Source organism: Schistocerca americana, chromosome 8 (genome assembly GCF_021461395.2).
Source record: "Schistocerca americana isolate TAMUIC-IGC-003095 chromosome 8, iqSchAmer2.1, whole genome shotgun sequence".
NCBI lineage: Eukaryota > Metazoa > Arthropoda > Insecta > Orthoptera > Acrididae > Schistocerca > Schistocerca americana.
In genome coordinates, this window is record NC_060126.1 from 507191254 (window position 1) to 507208128 (window position 16875).

The window sequence follows — 16875 nt, forward strand, 5'->3', positions numbered from 1 at the left end:
GGCCGGGCTACTTTTCCGCTCCCCTCCTCAAATTCCCCACGGTGCTAGCGAGGCACGCGCGACGCGCGACGCGAGAAACTGTGCCTCAACCACAACGCCGCGCGACCTGGCGCAGGCGCGTGTCGCGTCCCAGTCGCGTCGCGTCGCAATTTGCGCGGTCCCATTTGAACCTGCGATGTTACAAAAACGCGCGCTGCGCTGCGTCGCGCTACACGCGTCTCAATTTGCGCCTAGCCTCATAGTGATACAATATCGACAGTCAACGTCTATCATCAGGAGTTCTGGGAAACTTTTTGTTATGTGTGTACTTTGACTGCATTACCGTGTGACAGGAGATTCCAAAGTTTCCCTCTGAGGGAATACTTTGAGAATCCTGCTACTCTGATGAAACACATTGTTTATTTTGAGCGTTAGCTAAATCTTTAAAGGGTGAGAAAAACTTTTTGTTTAAGTGATCACTTTAGTTTTAAATGATAACTAACAATACTGTTACAGAAATCATTACAAAAATTAGTATTGTCAAAGTGTCGGGAAAAAAATCCATGTTGTTAATACATTCTGCCGGAGCACCTACTCCGCAGAACAGTTTGGGAAACCTTGCTAAATGAAAAAGAAAGTAAATACGTTATTCTCTCCCTTCAACTAGTTGAATCAACGCCAGAGCGCGCCAGCGGCAAGGAAAGAGCTTAACCTGTTTCTTTTGCCAACAGAGGGCACTACTGGCTGGCGCTGGGCGTCTCAGTACTTCTTACAGTGGATCGCGACGCGCTCTTCAGTCTGCGGACGCAACTGCTTTCAGTTGCTTTGATGCCGCAATACTTCTTCCACTATTTCATTCCTGCCGAAGCAGATTTACATCCTTTACCAGTTCAATATTACAACAACAAAAAAATATTTTTTTCCACGTGCTGGTCTTGGAAAGTGTACAAATGACTTTAGTAAATCATTTTGTTTCTTTTCAAGCGTAAACTCACGACATTGAAGATGTATTATTAGTTGTAACTGTCACAATGAAAACCGGAGTAACTAAACGTAGCTCCTTTTTTTTCCAAAACTTAACTGGACCTATAATTTGACAAATAAATTCCTACTGCAGAAGTACTCACGTCCTGTAATTTTATCTGCATACTTAGCTTTAATTAACTAATTTTGGTTGTAGTTGACTAACAATGGTGTTGCAGATAGAAACGTGAGAACGATACTCAAGATCGAAGCGGACGAAGACGAGGACGGGAAGAGAAGAGGAACTACAAGGAAGGCGTGGACAGGCCCTGTTGCTTCGCTTTTAGTTGCTTGACTGTATTACCTGAAACCAAATATGTAAGTTTCGCAATAGCACGCTTAGTAACAATATAACTTAACATGCTAATAAAGCTTTTACCTCTACATAACTGTCCAGTTGGTGCTTAACATGTGATTAATTGCACTTAACCTTTTTTAAGGACTTGATATTAAATTAAACTGACATGTCAATAGCATAATTCTTCCATAATTATTAGGGCAAAAATAACTACACCTGAAACTTTATTGTCTGAGATCTGACAGCGGAAAATAAGGATCACAGCCCTTCAATTTAACGCCGCAGCTCGCCATTGCTACACCATGAAATAGATCAAACCAATATTCTGAAGACGGAAAACAGTTACCATGGAACCCAAAAAGCACAAAACTGCATTGCCGAAATCAGCACTGAGAAACGCCTGATGCATATTTGAATCGCAGATCTAACCAGCTGACAAGACGGGACAAATTGTTTTGTGATCGTCGCGAATAACACACGAACCTTACAATCTGCATTCACCCATAAGTGGTCTAATGAAGAAAACGATGTGGGAAAAAATGCGGATGATTAAAAAAGCAACTTTACGGGCTTCCCGGTAACAGCAATTAAGCAAGAATCATTTTTTCACTAAACTTTGCAATATTTACATAGCAAATAGCTGTACATAATATAGGTTAAAAAGTTTCACTTGCTGAGCAACGTCGCGACACGAATTTGTTCTCTTTTTCTTTACGCCATTCTTATTCAGCCGCTATCTGCTCCCCTTTCTACTATAAAATTACGATGTACTGGACGCAGTAACTTACATACAATAGCCGCCTTCTAATCGTACTTTTTACTATCCGTACGCATCCATTCTGCACACATCTGCTTTTCCCTTACACCTTTTCCCCACTGTTCACGTTCACTTCTGTCTATGACCTGCCACAAACAAGCAGTTTCAGAAACTGATTCTTCTTACAAGGAGGCGACTATGATCAATAGGCGTATTTCGCTGAAGAAATCTTCCATCGCTTTTTGTGTTCCATGAGATTGTTTCACAGAGAACACTTTTTTTTTTTACTCTATCTTTCCGATTTTGGAAGCAGCGTAATCATTTCAAACGCACCTCATTAAGCCAACATTTCATATGTTTATAATCAAGTGTAATTATGTTCTCAGCAGCCTCTCCCGCTCCCCCCAATTTTATTTCATACTTTATATTCAAGTCTTCCTTCTTTAAGCGAACTGAGAAGTGTCGTTTTCAAGTACCTGCACACTGGTATCCTTTGTCTTTGAACTTGGATTATTGTTCTTAAGCATTTTTTCGCTTTCTTCACCGATCACAAAAATAGTGACTTGAAAGAAAAAGAGTAATAATCAGCAATAAGGCTTTATACATGTGCCCCATATTATTTTCTTTTCCTGTTTCTATTATGTCCTTTCATCGCCGTCATACTGTCTGGCAAATTCCACGAACCACTTGGGCGAACTCACATTCTTAACTTGCTTCTCAGGTACACACTCACATTTTATTTCACTCGTGGCTGAAAGAAGGAAAGATTATAAATCGCTTCTGACTGATCTTTCCAAATGCTGTCTGAATATTGCGGCCCTCACCTAAGCAGGCAATCTGAGGATGCTACAAAATGACATCAGTTGAAAGGAATGTACAGTTTATATTACTTCAGATATTTTAATTCAGACACTGATATTTCCACTACGGAGGAACGTAAGTTGCTTACTGAAGCGTCTCTACAATGGATACTTTTATCATTATCTATCAACCAGCTACTTTTGTGGAGGATGTACATATAAATCCTTCAAACATGGTGACAATGAGACGTCTCAATCTTATTTCTTAGGAAGTTCCTAGTACAGGCAAATATCACGCCATTTCCTAGCTTCCGTCCAAGAGCCATGTAATAAATGTATCGTGCAGATGATTGTGGGGAGTCTGTTCCGTGTGATAGCGTGATGGTGTCGTTATGTATCATTACCAAAGAGAAGCAAAGACGTAGTGATGTTCTGTTCCAAACCACACCGTAAAAGATTAGGTACACAGTTCATTTCGTACATCGTGAGCGGATCGAGGAGCATGTCGAACACGTCAGAAATTAATAGAGACAAATTTACAGAACATTATTTATACGCTGATGTTCCTTCCAGAGACTAAGTGAGGTCTTCAAAGATGTGGAAGAAGTAAAAACAGAATTATACCTTTCTTCAATTACATAACTATACAGCTTCCCACAAACTCTTGTTCAGTAGGATTAAATGGGTCGCCGAATCTAAGGACCCCTCTAGAAAGACTTATCATCCTCGACAGAGTCATGTCTTTATTCTGTGAGACAATCTGTCGAGGTATATCGTTTGACCCACTAAATAGACTATAGCAACCTCTTCGCCCTGGCAAACGCAACTACGTGTTCCGCAGGTGCCACAGTAGTATTAGGCCTTTTCCTTGCGTGGACATCCAGGCCGAATTTTATCTTTTTATAAATGTTATTTAGGTGGTCGAGAAATTCGCCTGGAGCATCCCTTTCCACGTTGCCAACGTACACTGAGGTGACAGACGTCATGGGATACCTCCTAATAGGTGTCGGACCTCTTTGTCTCCGGCGTAGTGCTGCAACTCGACGTAGCACGGACTCTACAAGTCGTTTGAAGCCCCTGCAGAAACGTTGACACATGCTGCCTCTATGGCTGTCCGTAATTGGGAAAGTGTTGCCGACGCAGGATTTTGTGCACGAACTGATCTCCTGATTATACCCCATAAATGTTCGATGGGATTCATGTCGGGCGATCTGTGAGGTCAAATCATTTGCTCGAACTGTCCAGAATGTTCTTCACACCAATCCCGAACAACTGTGGCCCGGTGACACGGCGCATTGCCACCCATAAAAAGCCATAGTTGTTTGGGAGCATGAAGTCCATGAATGGCTGCAAATGGTCGTGAAGTAGCTGAATTTAACCATGTCCAGTTAAAGACCGGTTCAAGTGGACCAGAGGACCCAGTCCATTCCGTCTAAACACAGACCACGCCAGTGTGGAGCCACCACCAGCTTGCACGGTGCCTTGTTGACAACTTAGGTCCGTGGGCTCATAGGGTCTGCGCAACACTTGAACCCCACCAGCAGCTGTTACCAACTGAAATTGGGACTCACGTGGCCAGGCGATTGTTTTGCAGTCGATATGGTCACGAGCCCAGGAGAGGCGATGTCGCGCTATTAACGAAGGCACTGGCGTCGGTTGTCGCCAAATTCCGCCGCACTGTCCGAACAGATACGGTCGTCGTACGTCCCACATTGATTTCTGTAGTTATTTCACGCAGTGTTGCATGTCTGTTAGCACTGACGACTATGCGCAAACGTCGCTGCTCTCAGTCCGTAAGACGTGGTCATCTACCACTCCGTTGTACGTGGCGAGAGGTAATGCCTTACATTTGGTATTCTCAGCGAACTCTTGACACTGTGAAGTTCGGAATACTGAATTCCAAATGGAATGTCGGATGCGTGTAGCTCCAACTACTATTCCGCATTCATAGTCTGTTAATTACAGTCGTGCGATCATTATCACATCGGAAACATTTTCACATGACTCACCTGAGAAGAAACGACAGCTCCGCCAACGCACTGCCCTTTTACACCTTGTGTACGCGATACTAACGCCGTCTGTGGATGTGCATATCGCTATCCCATGACTTTTGTCACCTCGCTGTATGTATAGAAGTGGCTCGGTGGGCATCATGCGACCCTTGCCAGTGGATTTCTTTTCTTTTTTTCTTTCTTCTCAAATTCCTTCAGGTAGACGTTCGCCACATCAGGTGACAGTAAAAGCTTAACATACGATGTTAAAAAAAACTGCTCCAGTAAGCACTGTGTTTCTTGGAGAGGAACTTTGTTGTACGGCGATCCACTTCTCAACTCACCAATATGTCGCCTGGTTGCAGATTTACTGTTCTTAAGATATACACGAACCATGCTGTTTTTTTTTTTTCTTTTTTGCGGCCAGCCACGTGAGCACTTAGCACGGCTGGCAGATGTTTAGCCAAACCGTGTATCAGTGACTAACGACTCTAATTATAGGCAGAAATGTATATCCTTTAGGAGTAGAATGGATGCATTCCGAAACATTGACACACTGCGGTCTGACGGGACAAGAGTTACGAGAAAATATTGCACCGACACGTCATCAGTAGAAAACTCTCTCTGTGTGGTAGTTCACCGCAAAAGGAAGATAATCCAAATTTTCTGAAAGTTAATAGACAGTATAGTTGTTCATTTCTCAACAGGCAAGGAAAAATCATAGAATTCATTACCTCAGCCATATTTTACTTTATTTGCATTTTATTTTTCTGTAAAATTAAAAGTGTCGAAGACTGAATGCTATGGTTGATTCAGGTATTAAGTTGTTGGTCACATTTACAGATTAAAGCGACCTTGTTTCAGGATAAGAAATATATGGTTAAAATGAAACGTAGCCGTACTTTCCCTCATGACGTACGAAAATTGCCACTAGATAAGACCATGGACAAAGTGTACAACACAATATTGGGACCATCGGCGATTAAAACGTGTACGGAAAAGTTGATGCCACAGGCATATCAAAACATTACGGTACAGTTTAAACGAAACAAATACAAAACTTCTTGCAAAACGGGTAGCATATTCTTTTGAGTGCTGGCTAAAGGCAAATGTGAAAATGTATTTTTCAGCAGCGGTTTCAAAATGATCCAACTGACGTACTACGTCAATGACTTACTGAGTGTTGGACACTTAACGGAAGAAACGAAACAGCAACCTGAAGAGTGGGCGGATGCTGGTAGCCTTGCACACAAAGGCGAGGTCTACTTCTTCTATTGGAGAGGTTACTGCCAATGTTTTGCGCTATCTTTTCTTAGTGATTACCTGGAAAATCATAACACAATAACTGACGAAAACAAAATGGATGAAAAAATACGCGATTATAAAAGAAACAAAGAAGTAGTAATCAGGAACATGTTCCTCCCCGAAATTATGCGCTGACGGTGAGAAAACAGAGCTTTGAAGTATCGATGTCTCAGACAGATCACCTGTTACATATATTTGGCATCCTCTAACGCCTATCTCGTTTCCCCACATACATTTAACACTGACACATGATGAGAAATCGCTGATGAAAGTGGCTTAGTTTTGCGATTTTTAGTGAGCATTTATGTGACGGCTCCCAAACCCAAGGTCCTCGGCGGTACTTTTGGGGCAGTCACCACAAATTGTGTAAAGCGTGGGTAGTGACCAGGATGTAGCTATTTCTGTTGGCCGAAAAATAATTAACGACAAGAATTGCGCCAGCTAGAATGAAGAGATGACTTATCGTTATTTCTGACAAAACGTGCACCAGCAATACAAGTCCAAGTAATATCCGAGAGTAATCCGTATACTGAGCCTAGTCGAATACAATAGCAAACATCACACTGCAATGGCTCCGCTATAAACTCCACGAAAGGCTAGCAATAGACAATCGACATTAGACCGTCCGTCTCTGGGCCAGCGCTCCTCCTTATACGCAAAAGGCAGAGGGCGCTGCGGGCCCGAGCTCAGCCATGGCGCGACCTCTTCCGCCGGCGGTAACGCCCTGAGACGCCGACGGCCGCGACAGGGACTGTGGCCAGCGATGTCACGGTCAGGGCGCGAGTTGGTTGGTTGGCTGGTTGGTTCCGTGGATACAACAAGCATAATCTTAACGTAGCAACAAAGAAGCCACAACATCCACCATTTTTTTAAAGTTAACAATTAAGATTTTAAAAATGCATTTTTTGCAAGTACAGAGAACTCCACACGTTGATGTTTGTCACCTTCACGAAGAACTTGCAGTAGCTGAATTTTGTATGGTTTCATGCGTAAACGTCGACGCAACACACGCCACACGGACATCGAGGGCATTTGATCTGTCGAGCTGCACGGCGTACTCCTTGTGAATCTAGGGCGGGTGCGTTCGAAGTCTGTGTCAGACACTCCGGGACGGCCTGGCGATTTGACTTCACTCAAACAACCTGTTTCTCGGAATTGTACATGTCATCGTCTAATGCTCTGTGCTGTAGGAGGATCCACACCGTATCTAGTACGAAAGTCACGCTTAACAGTTATTACTGACCTGCACTGCGCAAAATGTAGACACAAAACGCTTTCTGTTGTCCCGACACCATTTTTACTAGAATTGAAGTGGGCGCACACTGCTGATGCCTAGCGGTAACCATGTAAAACTCGAGAGTACGATCTTTCCAACAGTACGTTGTTCACGCGCATATCTCAAATAACGTAATAGTTAAGATTTGCAGTGGAGGAAGACTGGTGACTTCAGGTATCTTAAATATCGTTTTATACCTTTTAATTCTTACAAAATCTCACTCCATGACCAACTAACGGCGACGACATCCGTTTGTACTGTCTCGTACTATAATAACGCAGATAACAGTCTAACTACTGCTGTGAAAGCTTCGTATATACCCTAAAGATACAATATGTATGCAGCAGACGGAAATAATGTTTGAGGGACTGATTTTATCAAATTGTACACACTTAGCACAAATACCTATTTTATTGTGAATGCATGTGTCGGTTTCTCACAACTAAGATAAAATTCACTGATTTTGGAGGAGAGTATCGCACATTGGCGTACTTGCATACTATATAAACACATTAGTTTACATGATATTTCGAACATAAGGGACATGGCGTATCAGTTGCTGTTTTGATGATCCTGCATAGTTTACGTTGCATCACAGATACACATTCGCAGATTTTAAAGTCAGTTCCCTGGAGACGGTGAACAATGTGGTGATGCATCCTCCGTGGTCTGCACAAATCCCACCACAGAACGGAACTATAGTGCATTATTTAAACAAACAACATTCTAGCAACAAAAAGGAACATTTGATATTAAAATGGGTGTTCAAATGGATCAACCGCCTGAACTACTGCAACGGTTTGTGTATATGACTACTGTCTTAGATAACACTAATATTACACATAAGAACCATACTATTGACGATGGGGAAATACATCTTTCTCTCAATCCAGGACTTTGTTCTCCACAATATGTATATTACCGAATTTAGATTGGCTCGTTTCGAGTATAAAACATGTACGTAGCATTACTGTCGTTCTGCAGTAGGGTATTTGACTGTTTTCTGGAAATCGTCTTAAATGGATAATTATGTCGTTTTATGCTCATAACATGCCTTTTTCCTTCTCGAATTTCAGTATACTTTTATAAAAACAGAAATGAAATTCAAATAATATAAAAGCCCGCTAAAACGCCCCAGTCGAGTAATGTGATGTCTGTGACGTCACTGGCTAGCTCGCTGCTTCTACCATCATAAAGCTAATTCACAGTGTTGTCTTGTTTCGGAATTTACGTTTCGAAAATTGCAAATAATGTGTAGTAAAAATTATCTTTATAGGCAGCTTCTTTGGCACACCACTGTTAGCTTGGTCGGCAGAACACTGGACTGTCGAATAGTGAAAAATGATATGCAGAGGTCCCTGGTATTCTAACATAAAACAAATCGTCAGTACTTTCATAACAAAACCCAGTCACAGTCAAAAAACTTCATCGCACCAGTTAGAAACAGAGTATTATCGTGTCTTCCTTGGTGTTCACATGTCATTGCATTTGCAATAGCTGTTCATGCAAATTACGTTCAAAAAGATATTTTATAGATAACGTGACCATACACTTTGTACTTTATTAGAAACAATGTTTTTATCTTCATAATGTCTAGCTGGGATCCTTACTGTTTAAACTTTTGCAGTTTCATCATCTTACATAAAGATGAAGTAAGTCTGCTTCAGATACTGACTTTAGTTTACACTTTCAAACAACACCACCCTTACGTTTATGTTGCCTACATGTTGTAAATGCTTTATTATCCTCCGCATACTGTACCTTACCGTCCTACACCTCGTCGTATTGCGGAAGTATAGCGATATCTTCACTACTAGCAATGCTTTCCAAAAAAGGCAATTGTTTGTAAGCAGAGAAGACGCATTTATACTTAGTTGTCCATTTCTCAGACTAAGATTAAGGTGAAACTACACACAATACACGCCACCATCGAAACAACTGTTACAATGAGTTCTCGCAAACGTTATTTTCATATTTCGTGTAAAACTTTCAAAAATTTATGGCGCTTACAGGATTCGAACCTGCGTTCTTCTTCACCGTAGTTACAAGCGCTATCTGTTGCGCCACAGACTCCATGCTTCTCGCCAATCGTCTGCTGAGTATCTTGTAGGCGTTTTTCATCATTAAACAATTAAACTGCTTGCAGGAAAAGTACGTAAAACGTAGTAACTACAGCTAGCCCTCTGTAACACACGCATAGCTTTGTCTAACAAGTAAGTCCTAGTCTGTCACGTCACCAGAGCGTCACCCGATAACAGAGCGTTTTCGATAACGTGACCAAATCTTGATGTTTAATTTTTAAGCTTTAATTTCATAAATATAAGAGATATGTTGTGAGAATATTGATCGTAAATGCGATAGGAATCTTATAATCACTCCGAATAACAACAATCCTAACCATATTTTTAACATAGGGAAAGGGCCTATTAGTCTGTCTGGGTAATAAGAACACATGCAAGTTTGACTGCTGTAGAAGACCGTCAAGACCGAGAAAGTGTTATAAACTACGCTCTGTCTGCCTACGGTTTTAATTATTTGGCTGTAAACTGTATTTTTATTCCCGGAGTGCGCCCAGCGCTCCCGCTTCTGCCACCACTGAACAACCACGAGCAGGTGTGCGAACGAGGCAGCTACACACGTAGGGAACTTGGACATCTTTGCGAGAGTACGTCTACTTCCAAGATGCGAATACTGCAACACAGTTTTACGTGCTGGAGTTTGTTAGCAGTTTTCGTATTCAACATCTTATCTTAAATAACTACATTAGACAGTGCCAATACGCGGAGGAGAATAACACACAGGCTTGAAATAGCAGTTTTGTTGTTCATAAAATTATACGCATATCTATTTTACAATATGTAACATACCTGAAACTATGGTTTACAAACATACCCCAGTTAACCAGATTAAAATCTGTTAACCCGAATGTTGGTACGACTTTGTCAATTTCATAACAGAAAGAAAAGAGGTCTACACACATACGTTGAACCAAACACTGAAAGAACTTTCGCTACGGTCGCAGGTTCGCATCCTGCTTCGGGCATGGATGTGTGTGATGTCCTTAGGTTAGTTAGGTTTAAGTAGTTCTAAGTTCTAGGGGACTGACGACCGAAGCAGTTAAGTCCCATAGTGCTCGGAGCCATTTGAACCACTTGAAAGAACTTTCGCAACTTGTCTACGCAGGTGAGAATATTAGTCTTGGGATAATTTTTTTTTATAACAATCTTTTAAATTCGTTGTACAAACAGGTCATAGAGCTGGATGCTACTCCGTGGAAGTAATGAAATACATCAACAGCCAAAAGCGAAAATGATCTTATAAATAAATCGAAATCAGTCTTCAGTTGTGCAACGTCTTGGAATCGCTTTGAGAGCTCTTCATGAAATGCTTCAATTATTGAAATGTAGTCAGTCATGTCTGGTCTACAAATAACTGCATTGAGTTCTGGGAAATGTTCTACATCATGAAATTGAAGCTTATTTTGCCATAAGATTAATTTTTATTTGATAGATCTATCTTGTCTGCCACATCTGTTACCACATGAGACTCCCCTTGCATTAAGAGACTTAATAAATTCAAATAATTGGTGATGTCAGCCATAAAAGATTTTGTTACTACTCTGCTTATCCTTAACTCATTGATTACTCTAATGGCAGCATGCAGTTCAGCCAGCAATCACTCTCGTTCACCAGAATACAAGTGCATCATATCGTCTTCGTGGCTGATTTTTTAATGACGTTCCACTGAGTGTACTTCCACGTCATAATGGTGTGACAGCATATTAAGCGCTTTGCAGGACCTTCAAACTGTACAAAAGTAGGGCAGTTCCTATTCCAAATCGAATGATGTGGATTCTCTACTTCATCATTTTTTGGAAAAGTCTTTAGACGCCACAGTATTCCTAATGCAAGCAGTCCTAAGTGCTTAGTCTGTGGGAAGAGAATGTCTAGCGGTAGCTGCATCTGGCTACAGCCTTCCTTTTACTTTCCCTGCTCCCCTCTCACCGTCAACCCCCACCGCCGTTGCGTTCGGAGCCCTCGGCAGGATGCGCTCTTTGGCTACGTCTGTTTAATCTGAGAACGAAAACACCCTAAGGAACCAATGTGTCAAGCACACTTAAACCATTTACCAATAAAAATTTATTTATACAGTTTGTCTGCTTTGGTATAGCTCTTCCAGATAACCTAGACATTATTCTACAGGTTTTGGAAGCACTTCCAGCAGCATATAGATGGCAGATAGCATGTACAGAGACGTAAAGAGCTACGATGTACCCTCCGTTATGCACACCAAAGCGGCTTGTACAGTATGTGTTTGTACGTAGATGTAATGATGTCATAAGAAGGTAGCAACGTTGGTAGGCCGTCGCGAAATGCACAAACAGGAGCTGCGTTGCAGCGAAGATTGATGTAGACACCGGCTGTAAATAAATGTAACATATTGTGTGTATAAAAGAGTCGAAGAGGTCCATTTCTGTTCGATCAAGCTACTGGTAATAAGCCACTGGAATTGGTAACAAGCATCTGATGCCTTAATGTAGAATGTTTACCTAACACAATTTATATGAGAATCAAATGTCATGCTGAGGTTCGTTGGCAGAATCTTAAGGAAATGGAATTCACCATCCACGGAATAATAACCGGCTTACGAAATATCTTTTGTACCGATTACACTTTCCCACATGCATCTCGAGAAATTACAGTTAATATGAAGGCTCAGCCTAAGGATGGCATGGTCCCGTATACGTGTGGGTTTCAAATGCGGTAATCTCATTGTTCTGCGTAATATTGCCAAGCGATGCAAACCTCGACCTATTGAATCCACTTTATGGTCCATCTACATTAACATATATATTTTATCTGCATGTAGTGAAACTGGCCATTGTTATTGTTCTGTGTGTCTTAAATTGAATAGATTTATGTAGGTCCCTATTGAAAAATTTACTTCTACATTCCTGCAACAGTTGGATGAGATACACGCTGCACTACCCTAAATCTGATATCAGACACTGATGCTACCTGATCTGAGCCTCGCCTTTAACAACTCTGTCGTAGACAGGACGGTTACCTACAGTCTTCCTTACATTTTTTACCCATCCTCCAAAATAGTGGCCTGTGTCAGTCGCCATAAACTGTATGATGTACTCTTCCCTCGCTCGAGTGAAACGATCTCTGTGAATCAGCGTAATGCTGAATTTTACGAATCAAAAAGTCACTTCTGTCGGTCCTATGACATCTGAGATGGAGTTCAACCACTGACGTATAATACGAAGGTGTCCATTCCTTTGTCACACAAAACACTATGTAAATACGTAGCGACGTTGAACAAGAAATCCTTCTTGTCCGCTGCTAACTTTTGGCATTGTTTTATTTCTTGCCTAACATAAAAAACTTCGTTATGTCCAAAATTCTCAGTATATGATTCCTTGACCAACAAATGGGTTCTTGACTTAATTCGTCAGAGAATGCTGTGGGTAACAATAACGTGAAAATGATCTGTGTAATCCGAAGGAGACAAGGTATCCAAAAAAACAATGGTACCATGTCAGTTAGCGCCACTTAGGTAGCAACAGTGTTTCAGACACGGCTCAGTGTGATGTGACTTTGCAAATTGAATTCTCTGGTTATGCAAATATACAGCAGGTTACAAGAAATTATAAGAATGTAAGTGCACTCAAAATGATTGGTAAATGATACTACGCAATTGGAACTGTAAGCTTGCCACTGATTACAAAGTGTCTGTGAGCAAATAGCTCTAAGCACAATGGGACTTAACACCTGAGGTCATCAGTCCGCTAGACTTAGAACTATTTAAACCTAACTAACCTAAGGACATCACACACATCCATGCCCGAGGCAGGATTCAAACCTGCGACCGTAGCAGCAGTGCGGTTACGGACTGAAGGGCCTAGAACCGCTCGGCCACAGCGGCCTGCGGTCAGTGTGAATCAGTTTTTCCCGGTCCCAATTGGGAACCACCTTTTCCTTCCCTGAAACTCGCCCAGAATTGTCTAATGAAAGAGTTTCACTACCGTCGGTCCACTCCACGGGCATAGGAGATGAGAGATGGAAAAGAGTTACACAAGGAACCAACCTGAGGACGTGTCCTGCACAATGACATGTGATACATAATATGTGGCACTGTCATTAGACAGTGCATGACATAAAGCAATGATATTGTACCACTATAGAGTAAACAAAACGCAAATTTAACGATTCCATCGAGGTTGCTAGTTGTCAGGCTGTGACCATGAAACAGATCCTCGTACAGCTGAAATTGTCACTGTCCCAGAACATTTTTCAGTATAGTCACCATAAAAATGTTTAGCGTAGAGGATAATTTTGCTAGTATGTGAAATGTTAATAACGACTCGTTACTGAAAATATTATGAGCGAATTAGAGATACTTGTAATAAAATACATTCTATCGTTTGAAGACGGGCTGCATGGAGTATCCTCAGGCTGCGTTTCCTATCGTAGCTGATACCGTATTCTCCTACAATGGCAGTGGCGCTTGATGATGGTGCTTAAAGCCCGCTGGCTGTTACATGTATGTGTAGGCGCGCGCGCGTTCGTCCGTCCGTCCGTCCGTCCGTCCGTCCGTGTGTGTGTGTGTGTGTGTGTGTGTGTGTGTGTGTGTGTGTGTGTGTACATACAGATACAAAGAGAGAGAGAGAGAGAGAGAGAGAGAGAGAGAGAGAGAGAGAGAGAGAGAGAGATTGTAAACTCAGGGTGTATACGTGGACAAGGAAAAAAAATTCCCGGATTTCCCGGTTAAAAATACACTTTCTCCCGGGTGACAGTATATTTTCCCTTATCAATCCTTTGAATGGTTATGGTTTTATACACGGGCGTACAATTTCCCGGCACTTTGGGAAACGAAGCTCAGGGAAAAAGACACGTTTTGGAAATATCTTTGATGTGCAGCAACATGTACGCTGCGTATTTCCGTATTACGAAAGCATACATTGGAATTCCACCAAACACCGCATGTTACTTTCCGAATCATTGAAATCGAGATTTCGATGCGCTTTTGTAAGCCGTTCGTAGCCCATGTCACGTGATCTCGGCAGCCGATGACAGCGGATATTCAGAGCATAGGACACGTGATGTAGTCCGCCAACAGCACCATCACTGTTAAGTAGCACCAACACACAAACAGGGAAAGTTAATAGTTTAAATTAATATACATAGTGTTGCTACAAGAAAAGCAAAGCTTTCACATTTAATATTGGTCGCTAACATTAATAAGCTGCAAGAGAAGCTAAGCTTTGACATATAATGTTGATCTTTTTTGTGCGTGTTACACTTTAAGATATATCACACAAATGTGCCAGTACAATTTTTAAAAATTACATAAATGTCTGATCTTCAGGGTTCTAAAGTCTTCTAAATGGCTCGTCGTCAAAGAGTTGATTTTTAAATGAGAGTCGAAGCTCTGTGATTTAATAAATTCATGGTAAATTCTTGCACATAGTTCAACCTATGTAAAAGGATATTTACTTTGAAAGTAACGCTTTTCAAATCACTATTCAAAATATTTTCCCGCAACCTGTTAGAAATAGGTTCGTTTCAGCAGTTGCCAGAGAGCGCAGATAACAGACGACACCGCGCTTGGGTAGCTATCATGAGGTAGAAAGCCCGTACGTACGTACGTGTAAAACATTGAAAGATCACACATTATGTCATAAAAGAAACAAGACATCAGAGGATACTGCAAGAGCATCGGAATTTCGTGAACCATATTAAAATGTGCACATTTAAAGTGCATACTTAAAGGGCACATTCGCATGTCCAGATTCCCAATGAAGTAGACCTCGACCTCATATTAAGCTTTTCAGTGTGGTTTTCGGGATGTACACTTTCTTGGAGCACCAGTACTGTATTATATCATGTTTGGTTCTTTATTATGGCTAGAAAATGAAAACGTGCACTTGAAATGCAGCGAACAGTTGAAACTAGCCAGTACTCTGGAGTTAAACATTTCGTTTCAAATACATTGACTGCCTCTGCGCAAAAGATTAACTGCAGTCAAATTTCTTTAGCAAAGAGACAAAAATAACTTCACTGTTCCGCAAGACGATTAATGCTTGACTGTCGGAAAGGTAGAAATAAAATGAAATCTGAAACTAATGACATATTTCTGCCTTCCGTGATTATGTGAATGTGTTTTAATTTACGTGATGGCTCCCGGCCACAGATATCCGTTTTGTTTTCATTTGACGTGAGGGTAAACGAAGGAGAAACAGTAAAAATCACTAAATGTAAACATGGGTCACGTGGAGACTACCCACTATAACTCAGACTGCTCTGCGCATCAGCCCCGGATCTACGACATTTGCGAACCGGGTCAATACTTAAAAAAATCGAATTTTCAAAATATGTTCATCTTGTAGCGCACTTGTTTCTGAAAAGTCTGAAACATAAAACATATGTATCCGAGGAAATGTAAGCTATATTATTTGGCCTTAAGTATGCCAAAGTGCAGTGCCACGCCTCTTCATAAAGCATTTTTCTACCACACGTCCAAACTATATTCAGGACAGTGGAAATTTAAATATCCTGTGGTGCCTCTCCTGCTCTCAGTCGGCCGGTTTGACAGCCTGCCCCTCGTAAAAAAAAAAAAAAAAAACTGAACTCTTTTGCTGTTTTGTGTGACATAAAATTAAATATAGGATATATAAAACCAATGCTGACAAGAGATAAGCAAGAAATTACACATTTCTTCAAACCTTAGCTCCTAGCATTTTTCCTCTCTAATATTGCTACAGCTTTGCATGGCGTGCTTTCCTTTCTGCGAAAGAATCTATTACCTCATCAAAATTCGTCAAACGTTTTGCTACATACAAAATCGACATGTCGTTATCTAATACTGAAAAAGCTGCTAATACAAATAATACCCAAGACTGGTGTGGTTTCTCGATCTGATTACGTCTATTTCGTCACTGTCTGCTAGATAAAACAAAATAGGCCTTTCTAATATGGCAGCAATTTTTTAACACACCAAATAAACGAGACTGTTTTGGCACAAATGGCCATTTTTATAACACGACAGAATATAATCCAATAAGTACCAATATCAAGTGCCTATTAGGCCTACTACAAGCAAAAAGCTTTATGCTAGGAAATAGTTTCACATTTCATTCATACGCACCAGCTTCTCAAGCATGAGATCGAAAAGCAGTATTACGAAATTTTTATATAAATTTGGAATCGTCTTATTCTTCCATAATTTGTGTGATGTCCCCGGTTCTTCTCCTTCCTCGTTCTAACAAACAATCTTGTTATCACTAATTCTGTAGCTATTGCTGCCACTGTCAAAATTTGTTCGCCGATCAACTTCCCTAACCCTACCAGTATCACAGGTTTAGTTATCCCGCGATTATTTTCCGGTTAGGTGTTATTACGTGTTCGAACAACACGTTTTCCGCGTTACTTCCAGAATAG

The 16875-nt window shown here is 41.1% G+C and overlaps 2 protein-coding genes across 4 annotated transcripts in view; one reads left to right on the plus strand and one right to left on the minus strand.

Annotated features, from left to right (window-relative positions):
- LOC124544869 (trichoplein keratin filament-binding protein) overlaps nt 1-16875 on the minus strand; it is a 754849-nt gene that overhangs the window by 561260 nt on the left and 176714 nt on the right. The window lies entirely within an intron of this gene.
- The window catches only part of LOC124544868 (serine/arginine repetitive matrix protein 1-like), a 230005-nt gene that overhangs the window by 64197 nt on the left and 148933 nt on the right, over nt 1-16875 (plus strand). The window contains exon 2 of one of the 2 annotated variants that reach the window (XM_047123580.1): nt 1182-1320. The exons of the other annotated variant lie outside the window; for it this stretch is intronic. Coding sequence (XP_046979536.1) covers nt 1319-1320 — 2 coding nt within the window. The 5' untranslated portion in view covers nt 1182-1318. The remainder of the gene's footprint in view (nt 1-1181; nt 1321-16875) is intronic. 2 annotated transcript variants of the gene reach the window in all.